General features: G+C 54.6%; 1 protein-coding gene across 1 annotated transcript; it reads right to left on the reverse strand.

The window, feature by feature from the left end:
- Positions 1-9,254: 9,254 nt before the first annotated feature.
- Positions 9,255-17,760, reverse strand: UPK3A (uroplakin 3A). The gene is made up of 6 exons (XM_058568156.1): positions 17,657-17,760; positions 16,410-16,565; positions 14,999-15,278; positions 13,358-13,440; positions 11,299-11,431; positions 9,255-9,605 (listed from the first exon to the last, which is right to left on the reverse strand). The coding sequence occupies exons 1-6, from the start codon at positions 17,706-17,708 to the stop codon at positions 9,446-9,448; spliced, it is 864 nt and encodes a 287-aa protein (XP_058424139.1). The 5' UTR covers positions 17,709-17,760; the 3' UTR covers positions 9,255-9,445.
- Positions 17,761-18,024: the final 264 nt, after the last annotated feature.

The following is an 18,024-nucleotide window of genomic DNA, read 5'->3' on the forward strand; positions in this document are numbered from 1 at the left end:
CCCGCCGGCCCCGCCCCCCGAATCTCCGGCGCAGGCGCAGTCGCGTGCGTGGACACTGCTCGCGCTTCCCAGTATGCGTCTGAGCCGAGTCTGCCCCGTGCGCGGCTCGTGTCCTCAGTTTCCTCGTCTGCGAAATGGGGGCGCGCGCACTCTGCAGGGACGTGGCCGCCTTGAGTGCGATCGGAAGCGTCCCCCTGCAGTCACGTCCTGCACCACGATCATGCACGATTTCAATCCTCCAACCCCAGGTGGGCCCGGATCCGGCCAGGTCTCCGGTCCCCAAACACGCGCTGCTTGCAAAGACCCTGCCCACCTGAAATCTCCACTCTCCGCCCCAGCCCCGCGTTCTTTTCTTTCAGAGTTCTTATCACTCTCTGAAATTACGGACAGATTTTTGTTACTGTCACTGCCCCCCCCCCCGTGAGAGCCGGGACCTTGTCCGCTGTGTCCACCCAGAAGCTAGAACGGGACTGGGCACGCGATCGGTGCCCAAATGCTTGTGAATGAGTGAGTGTCCTCCTCGTGCTCTTCCCTCCCCAAGAAATACTCTTCCCCGGAGGCTGAGACCAGCTTGGCTTCGGATCCCGTGAGGCCCTGTGACCTCGCCCATCTGTGCCCCGGTTCTGCGGGGTGCTGGTAGTGCCGGCCTCCTGGGGTGGTTGAGAGGACCAAACGAGATTGTGCATCAATGGGCTTGGCACAGGGGCACGCAGCTGGTGTAGTGTCCCCTGGTGATCATATTATTCTGGTGGCCCCCTCCTCTCTTTCTCTGCCACTGGAAGTCCTTCCCTTCCCGGAACAAGACCCACAGGATCAAAAGCCATTTCCTCTTTCGAGCCTTCCCATCGTTCCCGGATCCTCCCTCCTGCCCTGCCCAAGCTGGCCAGAGTTAATGATTGCCTCTCTCCTTAGCACATTTTTTTCTGACTGGTTTTAAAGTTGGCTGTTCACATACCCCACCCCACCCCACCCTCAGCCCACATGCAAGCCTCCCATTTGTGAGAGAAGCTGGGCTTGTGAATTTCAGCAGCCTGTGACCTTTTGGGGGCCCAGAGCCCAGAACGCTGTGGGGCCAGTGACTCAGGAGTGAACCAGGCAGCAGAAATGGGCTTCCCATGTTGTGCCCCAAGCACTTTGCATGTGGGGACCTTCATTTAGTCCCACTAACAACCCTGTGAGGAAGTTGTCATCATTGTCATTTCAATTTGACAGAAGGGGAAGCTGACACCAGCAAGATTACCTGGCAGTCCCAGGCCCCAGCGCCCACATTTAACTACCACTGCATTCAGTTCCTCATCCCCTGGACCCAGGATTGAAACGCAGTGCAATTCAGTTCATGGGCGCCTGCTCCTGTGCTGGGAGCTGGACACCTGGACCTGTAGGAGACACAGCCCTTGTCCTCGCGGAGCTCCCGGGCCCCTCATGGACTTTGATAAATACGACGCTGTGGGCTAGGTGCTGTCAGGGGCCAGACCCAAGGTGCAATGGGGCCCCGGTCGGGGTGTCCCAGGGTGATGGAGCTGGACTAATCAGTTCAACAGAAGCACAGGCTGAAAGTCTCAGCCCCGCCCAAAAACTCAGTCGAGCTGCCTTATAAGGACAAGGCCGGCAGAAAGGACACCTCAGGAACAATGCATCTCCCTCCCCTCCCCCGTATCCAAGAGAGATGCGGCTTCTCTCAAGTTGTGGGAAATTACTGAGAGCCACTGCCACCTGGCCAACTTGAGCACTCTGAAGTAGATAAGGGGGTGGCATGGCAGGATGGCGAGGGGCTGGCATGGTGCTGGTGTGCGGGTGTGCGCCCACACGTTGCTGGGCGCTGCAGGGTGTAGGTGTCTGTGTCCTAGTGTTCACTGAGGTGGCCAGAGCACGTCTCATTCAGCATGTGGCGAACACAGGAGTGGATATGTGTGTGTGTGAAACAACAAAGCTTGCCTCCCCGAGCCCAGGGACCAGACCCAATTCGTTTCTGTACCGCAGGGGCGCTCGTGGGCACGCAGCAGGGGCTGCCCAGAGACGTTAGCGTGTCTGGAAGGGACATGCTTTCGTGCGCGTGTGTACACCACTGTTTGTGGAGCGCCTACCACGTACCACGTGCTCAACTCTTCATACGCTTGGCTTCATCCTCACTGTCACCGATGCAGTCGGTGTTACTCCCCTTAAGAGACTGAGAAACAGACCCAGAGGACTCACGGTAACGAGGCCAAGCTGGAGAGAGGGCGTCTGCTTGGAATTGCTGCTGGGGACTTGCTGGCTACAGAGGGGCTTTGCGCTGTCAGGAAGGAGAGAAGGGCCAGAGTGACAGGCCAGGCCCCAGGAGGGGTGCTCCAAAGAGTGATCAGAAAAGACATCCGGGACCAGGTGACAGCCCTTCCATCTTGGAGAGGATGTTGTTGCTTTATCGCTATATGGAAACACCTACGTCATGACACACAGATGCCCTGCACTGGTGCAAAGGCCAGAGATACGCATATTATTACCCGTGGACCACACCCCCCACAGATAACACACCACACACCATACACCCTCACACCGTGCACATATCGCCTCATTACACGTACCTGCTGTAGACACTCTAATGGAAAAGGAGCTCCCCACACACCGCTGGTGGGAATGGGAAGTGGTCCCACCACTGCATAGCTATAAGAATGGCTAAAATAAAATAGTGAGAACACCAAATGCCGGTGAGGAGGCAGAAAAACTGGATCACCCATACATTACTGGGGGAATGTAAAAGGGTTTCCAGCCACTCTGGAAAACAGTTTGGCAGTTTCTTTCCAAAGTAAACACGCACTTATCATGCAACCCAGCAATAACACCCTGGTATTCATCCCAGAAAAACGAAAACTGTGTTTGTGTAAGAACCTTACACAATGTTGTTATAAGCCAACATGACCTCAATAAAATAATGGAAAAAAAACCCAGGGCCGGCCCGGTGGTGTAGCAGTTAAGTGCGCATGTTCTGCTGCGGTAGCCCGGGGTTCGGATCCCGGGCGCGCACCAACGCACTGCTTGTCAAGCCATGCTGTGGCGGTGTCCCATATAAAGTAGAGGAAGATGGGCACAGATGTTAGCCCAGGGCCAGTCTTCATCAGCAAAAAGAGGAGGATTGGCAGATGGTAGCTCAGGGCTGATCTTCCTCGAAAAAAAACCCTTACACAAATGTTGATAGCAGCTGTATTGATAATAGCCCAAAACTGGAAACAACTCAAATGTCCCTCAGTGGGTGAATGGCTAAACAAACCGTGGTACATTTATATCATGAACTGCTACTCAGCAATGAAAAAGAATACTCTATTGATAGTTGCAACTACTTGGATGGACCTCAAGGGAATTATGCTACATGAAAAAAATCTCAAAAGGTTACATAGGCCGGCCCTGTGGCTTAGTGGTTAAGTGTGCACGCTCCACTACTGGCGGCCCGGGTTCGGATCCCGGGCGCGCACCGACGCACTGCTTCTCCAGCCATGCTGAGGCCGCGTCCCACATACAGCAACTGGAAGGATGTGCAACTATGACATACAACGATCTACTAGGGATTTGGGGAAGGAAAAAAAAGGAGGAGGATTGGCAATAGATGTTAGCTCAGAGCCGGTCTTCCTCAGCAAAAAGAGGAGGATTGGCAGATGCTAGCTCAGGGCTGATCTCCCTCACAAAAAAAAAAAAAAAAAAAAAAGGTTACGTATGGTATGATTCCACTTATACAACATTTTTGAAATAAAATTGTAGAGATGGAGAGCAGATTAGTGATCGCCAGGGACTAGGGGTTGGGGGGAGGGGTGAGTGTGCCTATAAAGGGTAACACCAGAAAGCCTTGTGGGGATGGAACAGTTCTGTATCTTGATCAATGGTGATGGGAACACAAATCTACACGTGATAAAATTACATAGAATCTCACACACACACACACACACACACACACACAGAGTACTTGTAAAACTGGGGAAATATGCATAAGCTCTGAAGGTTGTACCAATATTAATTTCCTGGCTTTGATATAATTATGCTATAGTTATAAAACATGCTAACACGAGGGGGAGGCTGGTGAAGGCTACCAGAACCTCCCTGTACATTTTTTTGCAACTTCCTGTGAATCTATGAAAAATGAAAAGTTTTTTTTTTAAATGGTACACACACTTTGGAAAACAATTTGGCAGTTTCTTTACAAATTAGTCATACACCTACCATATGATCCAGTGATTCCACTCCTAGGTATTAACCCAAGAGAAGAGAAAGCACACATCCACATGGGAACGTGAACGTTCATAGCAGCTTTCTTTGTAACAGCCCAGAACTGGAGACAACCCAAAGGTTCGTCAACAGGTGAACGATGGATCGACAAATTGTACAATATTCATATGATGAATACTCTTCAGCAATAAAAAGGAACAAAATATCGATACATGCAACAATATGATGAATCTCAAAATAAATATGCTGAGAAGCCAGACAAAAAGGAGACCATACCATGGGGTTCCATTTATATGAAATTTTTAGAAAATGCAAACTTTCTTTAGCGTCAGAAAGCAGAACAGTGGCGGGCGGGGAGGGACAGGAGGGAGGGCTTACCAAGGGCAAGAGGAACCTTTCAGGGCAGATGGGTGTGTGTGTTACCTCGGGTGTGGTGGTCCCAGGGCTTGTACATCTGTCAAGACTCGTCAAATGTGTACTTTATTTATTTATTTGTTTTTTTGTGAGGAAGATCAGCCCTGAGCTAGCATCTGCCAATCCTCCTCTTTTTGCTGAGGAAGACTGGCCCTGGGCTGACATCTGTGTCCACCTTCCTCTACTTTATGTGGGACGCCACCACAGCATGGCTTGACAAGCGGTGCGTCGGTGCACACCCGGGATCCGAACCTGCGAACCCTGGACCGCCGAAGCGGAGCAGGCGCACTTAACCGCTGCGCCACCGGCCGGCCCCAAATGTGTACTTTAGATGTATCTGCTTGAACGTCATCAATTATACCTCAATGCAGTGGAAAAATTACGGTGGACGAGGGAGATGAGAAGCAGGTACCGTTCTGTGAAGGCCTCTCCAAATCGACGATGTCGGAGCAAAGACCAGAGGGAAGTGGGGGCAGGAGCCCCGCGGAGACCCGTGGCGAGGAGGGACTGCGGTGCAATGGAGGAGGCCACACGAGCCCTGTGTGTCTGCGTGGCAGCCGAGGCCGGCGTGGCCGGGTGGAGTGAGCGGGCTGACAGCGTCGGGTGGGACCTCAGAATCCTGGGAAGACTTGGGCTTCCACACTTGGTGAGATGGGGAGATCTGGAGGGCTCGGGCAAGGCAGCGATGAGATGCCATGACATTTTAGCAGCATCCCTGACTGCTGAGTGGAGACCGGCATCGAGAGGGAGGAAGGAAGCAGGGAGACAAGTAGGTAGTTGTGGACAGATGGTTTTCCTCCCCGCTGCCGTTCTTCATGTATGGCAGCCTATCTGACCCCTGGAAGGTCAGCGGCCCTGTGCGTTCTGAGGCCTGGGGCTGTGACAGTGCACAGGAGTTCACAGGGGTCGGGGAAGAAGGTGAGCTTGAGAGGACGAGCTGGCAGCCCCGCTGGGGAGATGGAGGGGCTCCAGTGGCATTCCTGAGCTCCCAGGGGCAGAGGCGTCCCCAGTTCCCCCAAAGCTGGCATAGGGGAGGGGCTGCGTGAACAAGGACCCAGGCTGCCCGGAGCACCAGCCCCCTCTCTTAGTGATTTCCATGTGCATCCCCGGAATGTCACACGACCCACCAAGGAGGGGGAATAGTGACAGTGGGGGCCTCTCCAGCAGGTGGAGGGCTCTGAGGAGGGGCCTGGAAGGAGACTCATGGAATCGGCATCTCCTGAGGAATGCACAGGGCGTGGGACTGAGGCCTCATCAAAGAGCGCCTTAGCCTCCTCTTCCCTCTTTTTTTTTTTTTTTTGTGAGGAAGACCAGCCCTGAGCTAACATCTGTTGCCAATCCCCCTATTTTTGCTAAGGAAGATAGGCCCTGGGCTAACATCTGTGCCCATCTTCCTCCACTTTTTTATATGGGACGCCGCCACAGCATGGCTTGACAAGCGGTGCGTCACTGTGCACCTGGGATCCAAACCTGTGAACCCTGGGCTGCCAAAACGGAGCATGCGCACTTAACTGCTATGCCACCGGGCCGGCCCCTCCTCTTCTCTCTTTTCAAGCAGACTGTATGCATGCATTGCTTGTAAAATTTAGAATTATTAACTTTAAAATGGAGGAACAAGAAAGATATATGACATCCCAGGAACTTGTTACTATTTATTGAGCATCTATCCACAAATGGAACACAATCTCTGGCCTCAGGAGCCCCAGATTAGAGATGGTAAGGATCTGAGAAAGTTGCCACCTCCTCCAGGAAGCCCTCCTGATTATTCCAGCCCTGGTTGGGTGGGGAGGGGATCCTACCTCTGGATTCCTACCGCACCTCTAGCTTGACCTGTGTGTTGAAGGCCAGACCATGCTCTGTCCAAGGCTCTGCTCTGACAATTCCTCTGTACCCTTCTGTTCTTCCAACTGGATAGGTGGCTCCAAGGTTTCCTAAGCCTGGGGCTCAGGGTTCTGTTGGATTGAACTGAATGACATCCCTTTGTGTTTGATCAGATCTCAGAAAAAAAAAACCCACCTATTTTGGAGCAGCCTTCCCAAGCATTCTGACTCTCTTTGCACAGAAGAGGTTAGGGAGCCCAGAGAGGTTACTTCCTTGTCCCAAGTAGCACAGCATGTCCACGATGATTCGCTAATTGATGAGCCACAATTGGGGTGAGAGGGAATATGCAGCAGCATCTGTGTAGAGGAGGAAATCTCAGCTGTGAAGGTCCTGCCATCTCAGCCATGGGCGGAGGGAGGGAGAGAGATCATTCAGAATCTGAGGAGTGAGCCAGAAAAATTGCTTCTGTGGGTATTTATAATTAGAAGTTTCCGGACCGGCCCTGTGGCTTAGCAGTTAAGTGCGTGCACTCTGCTACTGGTGGCCTGGGTTCGGATCCCCGGGCACGCGCTGACGCACTGCTTCTCCGGCCATGCTGAGGCCACGTCCCACACACAGCAACTAGAAGGATACGCAGCTGTGACATACAACTATCTACTGGGGCTTTGGGGGAAAAATAAATAAATAAATAAATAAAATCTTAAAATAAGTACAGGTTACATTGCTGGTAGGAATGCAAAATGGTGTAGCCACTGTGGAAAAGTTTGGTGTTTCCTCCAAAAGTTAAACACAGAAAAACCACATGACCCAGCAATTCCACTTCTAGGTACATGTACCTAAGAGAAATGAAAACAGGTGTTCAAACAAATATATGAATAGGCATGTTCATAGCAGCACCATTTAAAAAAGCCAAATAGTGGCACAATGGCCAAAAGGTGGAAACAGCCCAAACGTCCAACAGATGAATGATAGATCCACATGATGGAATATTATTCAGCCGTAAAAAGGAACGAAGTACTGATACATGCTATGACGTGGATGAACCTCAGAATCACGCTAAGTGAAAGAAACCAGGCACAAAAGGTCACATATTGTATGATTCCATTGATGTGAAATGTCAAGAATAGATGAATCCGTAGAGACAGAAAGCAGGTTGGTGGTTCTCAGGGACTTGGGCTGGGGGAGGAGGGAAAGGGGAGTAACTGCTTAATAGGTACAGGGTTTCCTTTTGGGGTGATGACAACGTTTTGGTGCTAGATAGTGGTGATGGTTGCACCCATATTGAGATATTGAGAATGTACTAAATGCCATTGAATTGTTCACTTTAAAATGGTTATTATTTTTTTTTTTTAGTGAGGAAGATTGGCCCTGAGCTAACATCTGGGCCCATCTTCCTCTATTTTGTATGTGGGTCACCGCCACAGCATGACCTGACGAGCGGTGTCTAGGTCCACACCGGGAATCCGAATCCATGGACCCTGGGCCACTGAAGTGGGGCACAAACTTAACCACTACGCCACTGGGCCGGCCCCTAAAATGGTTAATTTTATGTTACATGAATCTCACATCAGTTTAAAAAATAAAATAAAATAAACATAGACGTTATAAAACAGAATGCAAAACTTGCATGAACTTTTGAAAAAGGCAGCCGTCAAGGAAGCTCTGCCCTCCCCTCTGCTGCTGATGGGGATTCTCAGAGAAGTGCTGCAAGGACGGCACTAAAGGAGGCGGGGTTTTGGTGAGGACACACAGGGATGGAGGGAGCTGGAAGTCCAGTGGGCTGCCCAGGCTGGCTTCTTGGGGCCTAGAAGACAGCCTCGAGGGATCCAGGAGGAGGTCCAGGGCACACCCATGGTGGGTGGTGGGGGTGGGGGTGCTCTCGGGAGCAGCACCCACCACTTCCTCCTCCTGTTCCCACCCCCAGGGACTTGGCTCCTCTTGGCTGCTGTGACTCCAGCCACCCTGACTGTCCACTGCTTTGGCTTCTCCTGACCCCTCCCTGTCTTTAGGCTTCTTCTTTCCACGGCTTCTGCCTCCTGCCTTCTCAGTTGTGGATCCCTCTCCTGGACCTGTGCGTGTCTGAGCATCTGTGCCCCTGGAGGATGATGTCGTGCCCTCAGAGCACCCCATCACCCTGCTGGCGCTGTCTTCCTCACTGCTGTCAGGAAGCGTTCTTGCCTTCACCAACCCTGCTCTGACAAATCTCCTCTCCTTTCAGTGATGGGAAATGGGACTGTGACTTGTTTCGCACATCCCCAGAGGGGAGCGGTCTTGCTACTAACTCAGAAGGCAGAACTGAGTCACTTGAACAGAGATGGGCACTGGGAGAGCTCCTTCTCCCCCCAAGCAGACGTGGTGCCCCTCCTCTGGGTGGAGAAGCCTCTTCTGCGGCCCACAGTGGAGTCCTCAGGGAAGCCATAAGGAACCCAGGCTTGCACGCCCTTGAAATTAACCATTTATATCAGCCCACTTTACAGTAAGGGAGCTGAGCCCTGGAGAGAGAGAGACGACTATCTGGGGGACAGGACGAGTTGCCAGCAGAGCCGCACCCGGGACCAGTTCAGCTTCCAATACCCCGCAGCCAGCAAACCCCAGACACCGTCTAATAACCGCACGCATCGCGGCCTCCCAGGGGCCCTGAAGCTCACGTATCTCGATCCGGGAGGTGCTGACATCCCCATTCTAGAGGAGGAGCAGAGACTTGAGGGCAGCCGCCCGGGTGTTCCGACAGCCCCGGTTTTCTTAGCTCTCAGCACATTCGCTTTGACTGAAAATTAGTCCCCTGTCCCCAACCCTAGAGGAACTCTCAAATGACACTGACTCATTCATTCATCTCGCTCATTCATTCTGTAAGTCTTTATTGAACTCGAATCTTGGGAAGACTTTATTACGCGTTTTCCTGCAGTGGGACCAACATGCCCCGTTTCACCCTGGGTGGGGTCCAGGTATGAACACTGGCTGCCCGCAGACCCCTGGGCAAGGCCCCGGCGAGAATGCTGTGGCCCCGGAGCGCGGCGGCTCAGTCCTGGAGCGTGCTGGCATACACCTCGGCCCTGTCCAGGGGCGGCCCCCGGTTCACAGACGTGTACGAAGCCTCGGAGCTCCCCAGGGACTTGGGGACGGCCTCCTGCGAGATCTGCGAGTTGTGCGTGGTTTCTCCGTCAGAACCGCCCACGTCCCTGACGTGGGGAGGAAGAGAGCTGGGGTTAGGGGTGCAGGGCAAGCCCAAACCACTCGAGCTGGTCGGGAACCTCTCTACTTAGACACTGCTGTCACAGAGGTTGTCTTAGGCATTCATTCCATAGACCAATCTTTCCAGAGCACTTACTGTGTACCAGGCCCTGGGATAAGGAAAGGGTCACCATTTGGAACTATGTGACCAAACAATTTACAGGTCTTACCAAGAGCTGGATACTCAGAGGCCATTGTCCCATGTCCCCAAAGAGCTAAGGAGACAGACCACAGCCGACAATGACCAGACAAAATGGGCAAGTCCAGGTGGGAGCTACAGGAAGGCTTCCTGGAGGAGGAGGCAGTTAATCTGGCTCTATAGGAGGAGAGTGAGGGCAGAGAAAGGCATTCCTTGTATTTGATAGAAAGGGCGGGGGAGCGTCTGGGACAAAAGAGGGAAGTTTGGCGCAGCTGGAGCAGGAATAGGGATGGTGGGAGGGATAACAGAAGAGCCAGGCTGAAGTCAGACAAGAGGACCTAGGTGCTGGATGAGGGCGCTGCCTGAAGGGAGGGAGGGACACAACCAGGTCCTGACTGCTCCCAGCTCTGGCCAGACAGACCAGTCTCTTGGCATCTAATCTCATCTATCACTTGTTTTTATTACCTGAAGTGTCCGTGGGCAACCCGAGTTCCAGGTTCACTGCCCCCACTCCATCCCCCACCCACCCCATACATCTTTTCCTGCCTGCCTAATTTCTATAGGACCCACTTAGTTTGATCTACTCCAAAAGCTTTTCCATCTGCTCTCCTCACTCGCACTGGGACAGCACCCTCTTCATCCTCAAAGGCCCCTGGGGCTCCCTCCTTGTCACTGAGAAGCACACTGCATGTGACTTTTTGATTCATCCCTGTCCTGATGAGAATTCACGCCTGCTGTTCCTTCCTCCAGGAAGCCCACCCTGATGCTCGAGGCAGGATCTGTCCTGCCCTCCTCTGGATTTCCACAGCACCTGTAGGTGCCTTGATTCACCCCCTGGTTGATCCTCCCAGGATTAGGGGATTGTGTGCACGCCTGTCCTCCCCCGAGACAGTCCCGTTAGCTGCTCCAGACACCTCCCGGGAGACCTCGAGTCCTAGTCCAGATAGACACAAATCAGAGCTGTCAGTGAGTCAGGAGCCCAGGGCTCTGGCCCCAGCTCTGTTTTAACTGGCTGTGTGACCTTGGGCCATCCTTCCCCCCTCAGGCCTCAGTTTCCCCATCTGTACTGCAAGTGGGTGAATGATAATGACAACAAAAGCTAACACTTGTTGAGTATCCGAGTTCTGCCCTGACGACTCTACAGGGATCATTTCACTTAACCTTCACAACTCCACGGGGTGGATAGTATTTATTAGTATCTCCATCTTCCAGAGGAGGAAACTGAGGCACGGCAGGATAAGACACCTGCCCAAGGTTGCACAGCTGTGAGTGTCAGCCCCAGGGTCTGCCCACGAAGCCCGGTGCTGAACCCCTCTCGACCCAGCTGAAGGACCTGACCTTGGACACCCCAGGACCCTGCTCCCCTCTCGCGGGACCCCACCCCACCCAGGATGGAAGGCAGCTCCCTTGCCTCCTGGGCTCTCCCCTGCCTCGGAAGACCCTCCCGGTGGAGCGTGCCCAGTGTGTCCCCTAGTCCTGCCCTCCAGCTGGCGGGTACTCACATGAGACTGAGGACAATGGCACCAGCAAAGGCCACAAGCAGGAAGAAGGGCAGGGAGCCCAGGATGGACGTGATGACGATCATGCCCCCGCTCCGCCGGCCCGGCCACGTGTCGATCGTCGAATATGGGGTGACTAGCAAGACGCAGGCCCAGTTACTCCCCAGACACTGCACCCCTCAGCCTTCTCCCAGGGATGCACAGGGGTCCCCCCTGCCCTAGTGGCCATGAGTCTCAGGGAGGAAGCGGGGACCCAGTTTGGTGATACTTCCCTCAAGTGTGAAGGGCAATGACCTCACTTGCCCCCACATCCCACTTCTCAACTTTTGCTTGTGTGTGTCTGCTTGCTTCCTCTTTTAAGTGTCTTTTTGCATAATTTTACATTAAAAACTGACTCAAGTCATCCAGTGAGGTGGATGGGATACAGATTATAAACAATTAAAATAAAGGTGAAGCCAAGGACCCGGGTCTCACGGAGCCAGGTGGACAGTGCCTCCCTCTGCTCTGGCCAGTGTCACCTTTTTGTTTTGTTTTTTTGTTTGTTTGTTTGTTTTTTGTGAGGAGATCAGCCCTGTGCTAACATCTGCCAATCTTCCTCTTTTTTTTTTTTGCTGAGGAAGACTGGCCCCGGGCTAACATCCGTGCCCATCTTCCTCCACTTTACATGGGACGCCGCCACAGCATGGCTTGCCAAGTGGTGCGTCGGTGCGCGCCTGGAATCCGAACCGGCGAACCCCAGGCCGCAGCAGCGGAGCGTGCACACTTAACTGCTTGCGCCACTAGGCCGGCCCCAGGTGTTACCCTTTTGGAACTAAGCGAACAAACATTTATAGCTCCAACCTTGAGCCGGCCGCTTTCCGGCCATTGTCCGTGTCGATCCCACGAGACCCCCGTCCTGCAGATCGCCCACTGCAGCTTAGGGGAATTGAGTTCCTGTTCAAGGGCACCAGACTCCAGACTCAGTTCCCAAAGGGCACGCTGTCCCCACAGACCCACCTTCAGGCCCTGCCCCGAGAGAGCTGGGCCAAGTGCTGCTGTCTGGATTACTCAAAGGAACCCCACCGGGGAGGCAGTGCAAGGATTCCTCTTCCCACTTCTCAGATGTAGACTGAGGTCCTGAAGGCTCACACAGCAGTGAGGCCCGAGGCTGGGCTTGAACTCAAGACCCTCAGGCCCTGGGGCAGAGCTGTCCCAGTGGGGTCGCAATGCATGGGAATGCCACAGGAGGGGAGGGCGCGGAGCGAGGGAGGGAAGGAGCCACTCCAGCCACACACCCGCCCGTCTACACCCCTCACTAGCTGTGTGACCCCAGGCAGCCTTTCAGAGCCACTAATTGGCCCATAAGGTTACTGTGGGGTGGCAGGAGGCTCTACAGGAAAAATATTTCGCTCCATGCTGGGCCCCTCTTGGGTACCAGTGTCTTATCCTGGGGGCTGAGGTGTGGTGGGAGAGGAGTTCTCAAGTTAGGTCACATGCCATCAAAATTACCCTCGGAAATCGCTTCCGTTGCCCCTACGGTTCAGCAGACATGGCTCTGTATGTATAAACCTCGGATCTGTGTTGACAACTCGGATGGAGGCTCGAGGAATGGACAGGGCAGGACCACAGGCAGACGCCTAGGTCTCCCAGCCTCTCGCCTTTAGGAAAACCATCCAGGCTCCACAGGAGAAGGGGCGGGGGGTGGAGAGGTGGGCAGCACTCCTGCTGCCTCCAGGGTTCACACCCCTGCGGCTAAGTCTTAGCCTCCGGAACCTTCTCACATGGTAATGAGGTTTGTGGTTGTGAGGATTCAACAAAGGGGCTGGTTGGGGTCTAAATGCGGGATAAAAGGGTGGGCTGACTTCGACTTTAGTTGCCATCCCCCCCAACCCCTGGCCAAACACCCAGAGAATCCTCCACCTTCCTCTCTCACAGCACGGGGCCCTCGAGGAAGGGAGGGAGGGAGGATGAAGTTGAAGGGTAAACTATTTTAAGATGTGTTTCCTTCCCCAACCCAATGAAAGTGTGGGTCTGCTTTCTCAGGGTCCCTCGAGGAGCAGCCCCAGCCCACCCCACCACTTACGCCACTTGGTACGGATGGGGTCCGACCAGAGGGTCTGGTCCTGTACTAAGCCCGTGGACATATTGACAAGGACGTACTTGAACCTGGAAGGAGACAAGCAAGGATGACTTCTATCCATCCTGTGAGCCCAGGGAGGTGGGAAGGACTAAGATGGCCGGGGTCGGGGGAAGAGGGGGATTTGTAGGAGATAGAAATCTTGGCGGCCACAGGGTGGGCTCTGGGAAACAGGATGGTGCTGGACTTCGCATCAGCACCTTTGCCACATATTACTGCCCCAGACCCTTTCCCCAGCTCAGATGCCACCTCCTCCAGGAAGCCTTCGGTCAGTGGCCCTCCTCTAGGCTCTCCCTCTGGGAGCCCCCTGTTTCTCTATTAGATATATGGCATGCGTAGCATGTCTGCTGAGCATTGAGCCATTTGTCTACCTTTCATTTTGGCCTTCCACTATTCCTTGCCTGGTTCTTGGTATCACAAAAGAGACTTAAAAAAAAAAAAAAAGAAATAATAGTCATTCCCAACCCACTGCCCTGGGATAAGGGCTACATTTTATGTGCAGAAAACTCCACTCAAGTGTTATAATTCATAAAGGAAGATCAGGCGATACAGTATAAAACACCCACGGCCTGCCTACGGTCAGCTTAAAACGATGCATGTTCCGAGAACTAAGAAATCAACAGCCACTAGTTTAACATACAAAAAATGAAGACCCTTAAAATCTCTGTAGCCTCCAGTGTTTTGCATAATCCTCTACTTCCCTAGGTTGGAGGATGAGAATTCGAGGCTGAGACACCTACGTCCTGTATTCCCAACGCAGGATGGGCTTTGAGATCAAGGAGGAGAGAGGTTGTCTCACGTTAAGAACAAGCTCGGAGGTAAGTGTTGAGGGTGGGGAAGAGGAAACCAAGGACTCGTGTCCTGCCTGGTGGCTGAGGCCAAGGAAGGGGCAAGTTCGCCGAGAGGACGGCAGGGAAGTGATGGCCTGGGCCCCAAAAGCAGCCTAGAAGGTACAGACGCCCCTACCTAGGCGTCTCCATGGTAATGAGAGTGGGTGTAACCGAGGCTTGGGCACCGGGTAAGACCCCCTGGCCAGTGGTCAGGGCTGAGCCCCGAGCTCTGCACAGAGAAGACACTCAGGAAGAACGTGTGGACATGAATGAGGGACCCGCTAACAAAAGGGTGCAGGAAGGAGGTTGGAAAAAGCAGAGGATCGAGTGGTGGCTGGAAAAGCCTTCAAGGGGGCTGTAGATCATGCTGGACTCCAGGTTTTCTGGAGGAGAGGCTCTTCCCCCTCCGGACCACAGTTCCCTTCCCTGTCCAATGAAAGGGGTCGGGTCGGGGACTGCCACCCTGCGTCACACGGGTGATGAGACAGGACCAGGTGCACAATTTGTGGCGCCAGTGCAAAAGGAAAATGTGGGGCCCTTGTTAAAAACTTAAGAATTTCAAGATGGCAATGGCAGAGCATTAAGCCAAGTAGGGGCCTTTTGAGCACAGGGCCCTGTGCAAGGTCGCATACCCAGGAAGCCCTTTACCAGACCCGGGATGGTCCTGGCATGTAGGAGGCTCTTGTGAAATGTGGCCTCTCACATGTCACGGGCTCCGGGTCCTCCTGAGTCGGGGCTGGGGGCTGCTCACACCCACCTGTATTCCGTGGCTCCTGACAGGGGCGGGTTGCAGAGGCCCCGGAAGTTGGGGTCAGACAGGCAGGTTCTGTTGGCGCCCACCCTGATCAGGTATGTGTTCAGGATCTCCGAGGCCCGGGACACATCCTGGGTGGCATCCAAGCTGGGCAGGTCGCTGCAGGGGGTCAGGTCAAAGGCCGAGGCCTTGTAGGGGCCTGTCCTCCCTCCGTCCGTTTGCTGGAACGTCGAGCTCAGCGGGGTCTTGGTGCTGTCCTGCACGGAGGCATTCCTGGAGCTGGCTGTAGAGGCAGTGCGGGGAGTGAGGTTCCTGGCCACCCCAGCTCAGTCACTCACTCGGTCATTCATCAAATGCCCCTGAGTAGCCTCTCTGCGCCAGGGCTGTGCTGGGCCCTGGGGTCACAGGCATGGAGCAGGCTCAGGCCCTGCCCTCAAGGGCTCCCTGTGCGATGGAGGAGACGGATAGGAGCACCCCTCTGCTTCCGGCACTGTGTGCAGCTCCCACCCACCTCATCCTGTTACAGTCTTATAATCCTCCCTCCCCACAGACTTCTGTCTCTTCCTCACTGAAAGCCCTGGATTCTCTTCTGTAAAACGGGAAAGGGGGGTCATATGGTACAGGGGAAATAGCGTGGGGACAGACAGACCTACGTTGGGTCCTAGGTCTCTCCCTTACTAGGTGGGTGATCTGGGACCACTCACTTTACCTCTCTGGACCCTGGTCTGTGAAATGAGAGAAAAATACCCTGCAGTGCCCACAGATTGGGCACAGGTAGGCTGTCAATAGATGTTTGCTGAAAGAATAAAACAATGACCCTAAGTGGCTGTTGTAAATGACTGGTTCCTAGAAATGTAAGAGGTTGTCACTGGGTTCCTTCTCTCAGAAGCCCAGGATAGCTGCCAGTGAATGGTTGGAGGCTGGGCTAGAGCCAGCAGGTCCCAATGCTTGGCTTCCCTGGAAAACACCGATCCTGAACCACCTCGGGAATCCTCGGGCAGGACTTGGGCTTGAGGACCAGAGAGTCTGGATTCGCTCTCCAGCTCCGGGAGCTCCAGTGAATTATTCCATCTCTTGATTCTCTGCTCCGTGTTGAGCACCATAAGCTACTTGCAGGCTGGTTGTAAATAGGAGCTCTAAGGTGTGCCGAGCACCCAGCATGATGTCGGTACTCACTGATTGGTGCTGCTATTATTTCCCCCACAAGACCGATGTCCCTCCAGGACAAGGACATGTCTGTGACTGCAGCGCCCAGCTTGGGGCTGGCACAGAGCAGACACCAGTGCATGCTAGCGAGGCGCATGGGGTAGTTTAGTTACAGGGACGGAGCATCCCTCTACCTGCCTCCTTCCCTCCTCTCTGCAGACAGGTCCAAGCCCCTTTCAGCAGAGCCGGAGGGAAGCAGGCCCCTTACCCGAGTCAACCAGGACGTAGAGGTAGACCTCGTAGGCGCCATGGAGGGCCGCTGAGCTGTCAAACACACACACAGGCTTTTCCAAGGCCACCGTGGTGAGGGTGGGGTTGTTGGTGGCAAAGGTCACGCTGGCCAGTTGGGGCTGGAGGTTCACGCCTGGTGGAGGCAATGAAGACAGGAGCTGACCCCCGGCAGAATCGTCCACACCCAGGGGCACCCTCTGCCCTCCCCTCCAACACACACACACACACACACACACACACACACACACACACACACACAGGCCCACATGCAGTTCCTGAGCACCTGCTGTATGGTAAGCACTGGCTTTCACTCTCCCCCCCCCCAAGCATCTCAGGAACCTGTCTCAGAGGAGCAAGACCCCTGCCCCCACCCAGGCATCCTGGCCAGAAACCGGGCAGTCCAGCTGAACTGCTGCCCTCTCTCTCCCCGCCCCCCGCAGACATTCAGTCGCCAAGAACCCCATTGCTCCTCCCAAGCATCTCTCCACCCCTCAGCCCAGTCTGGGAATCCCACCCTCTTCACCTGGACCCTAGTGACAAGCCCTGCCCCCATCCTCTGCTCTCTAACATGCTCTCTAATCTGCTATCTAATCTGACCACGTCACTCTCCTGGTAGGCCCCTTCTGCGGCTCCCCACTGCCCTCTAACACAGTCCAGCCTCTCTGGAGGGGCTGAAGTTCTGGGCTTTGCTTTGTTGGGTGTCCAGCCTCACTTCTGTGTGCACCCCCTCACCCCATGCTCCAGCCACACCAATGGACAATGAACAGGAGGTTCCCAGGATAGACTACGCCTCCCACCTCCCCCCTGAACTTGTCCCGTGCTGCTCCTTCACCTGAAATGTCCCTCCATCTCCCCGGTCTGGGCATCACCACGAGTCCAGTCAGTCCCTTCTCTGTTCTCCCACAGCCCCTGTGTGTCTGTCCCTTGCAGCACCCATCACAGGGCTCTGCAATCCGTGAGCCATGGACTCCCCACCAAAGGAAGCTTATTAATCAGTATTGGCTATTAGAATATCTGGGTCCCCAGCTCCTGTACAGGACCTGGCACAGAGCAGGCATCCGTGCCAATTCCCGGAGTGAATAAATGAAGTTCTCATTCCCAACACCACTCCCCATCCAGGCTCCTCTCAGGACTCCTCCGGAGGGTCAGGGCGCAGGACACCCCCACAGGACACAGCTGCCCGCCCTCCCTGGGCACGGCCCCCTCCTCTCATCACTCGCTTACCCGAGCCCAGACGCAGGCAGCCGAGGGCCAGCAGGGCCCAGAGCGGAGGCATCGCCCGGGACGAGCCGAGGCAGCGCGGCGCGGAAGGTCCAGCAGGCGACCGTGCACCACGCCTCTCCCGCCGCGCGCACCTGCCGGCCCAGGGCCCTCGGCGCGCCGCGCCCCGCCCCCGCCCCGCCCGCGCCGGCCAATCCTCGACCTCCTCGTGGGCTATTTGCATACGCCCCGCCCCGGGCTCCCCAGGTCGCGAGGTGCCCCACAAATCCATCCCACCGGACCTTCCCTGCTCCCTTACCAAAGCGCCGACTTAGGCCAGGGCGGTGCTTTCAGGGAGTCTCTGCCTAATGAGACCTTGGGGGGCAAGCCAC

This window comes from Diceros bicornis, chromosome 25 (genome assembly GCF_020826845.1).
Source record: "Diceros bicornis minor isolate mBicDic1 chromosome 25, mDicBic1.mat.cur, whole genome shotgun sequence".
Taxonomy (NCBI): domain Eukaryota; kingdom Metazoa; phylum Chordata; class Mammalia; order Perissodactyla; family Rhinocerotidae; genus Diceros; species Diceros bicornis.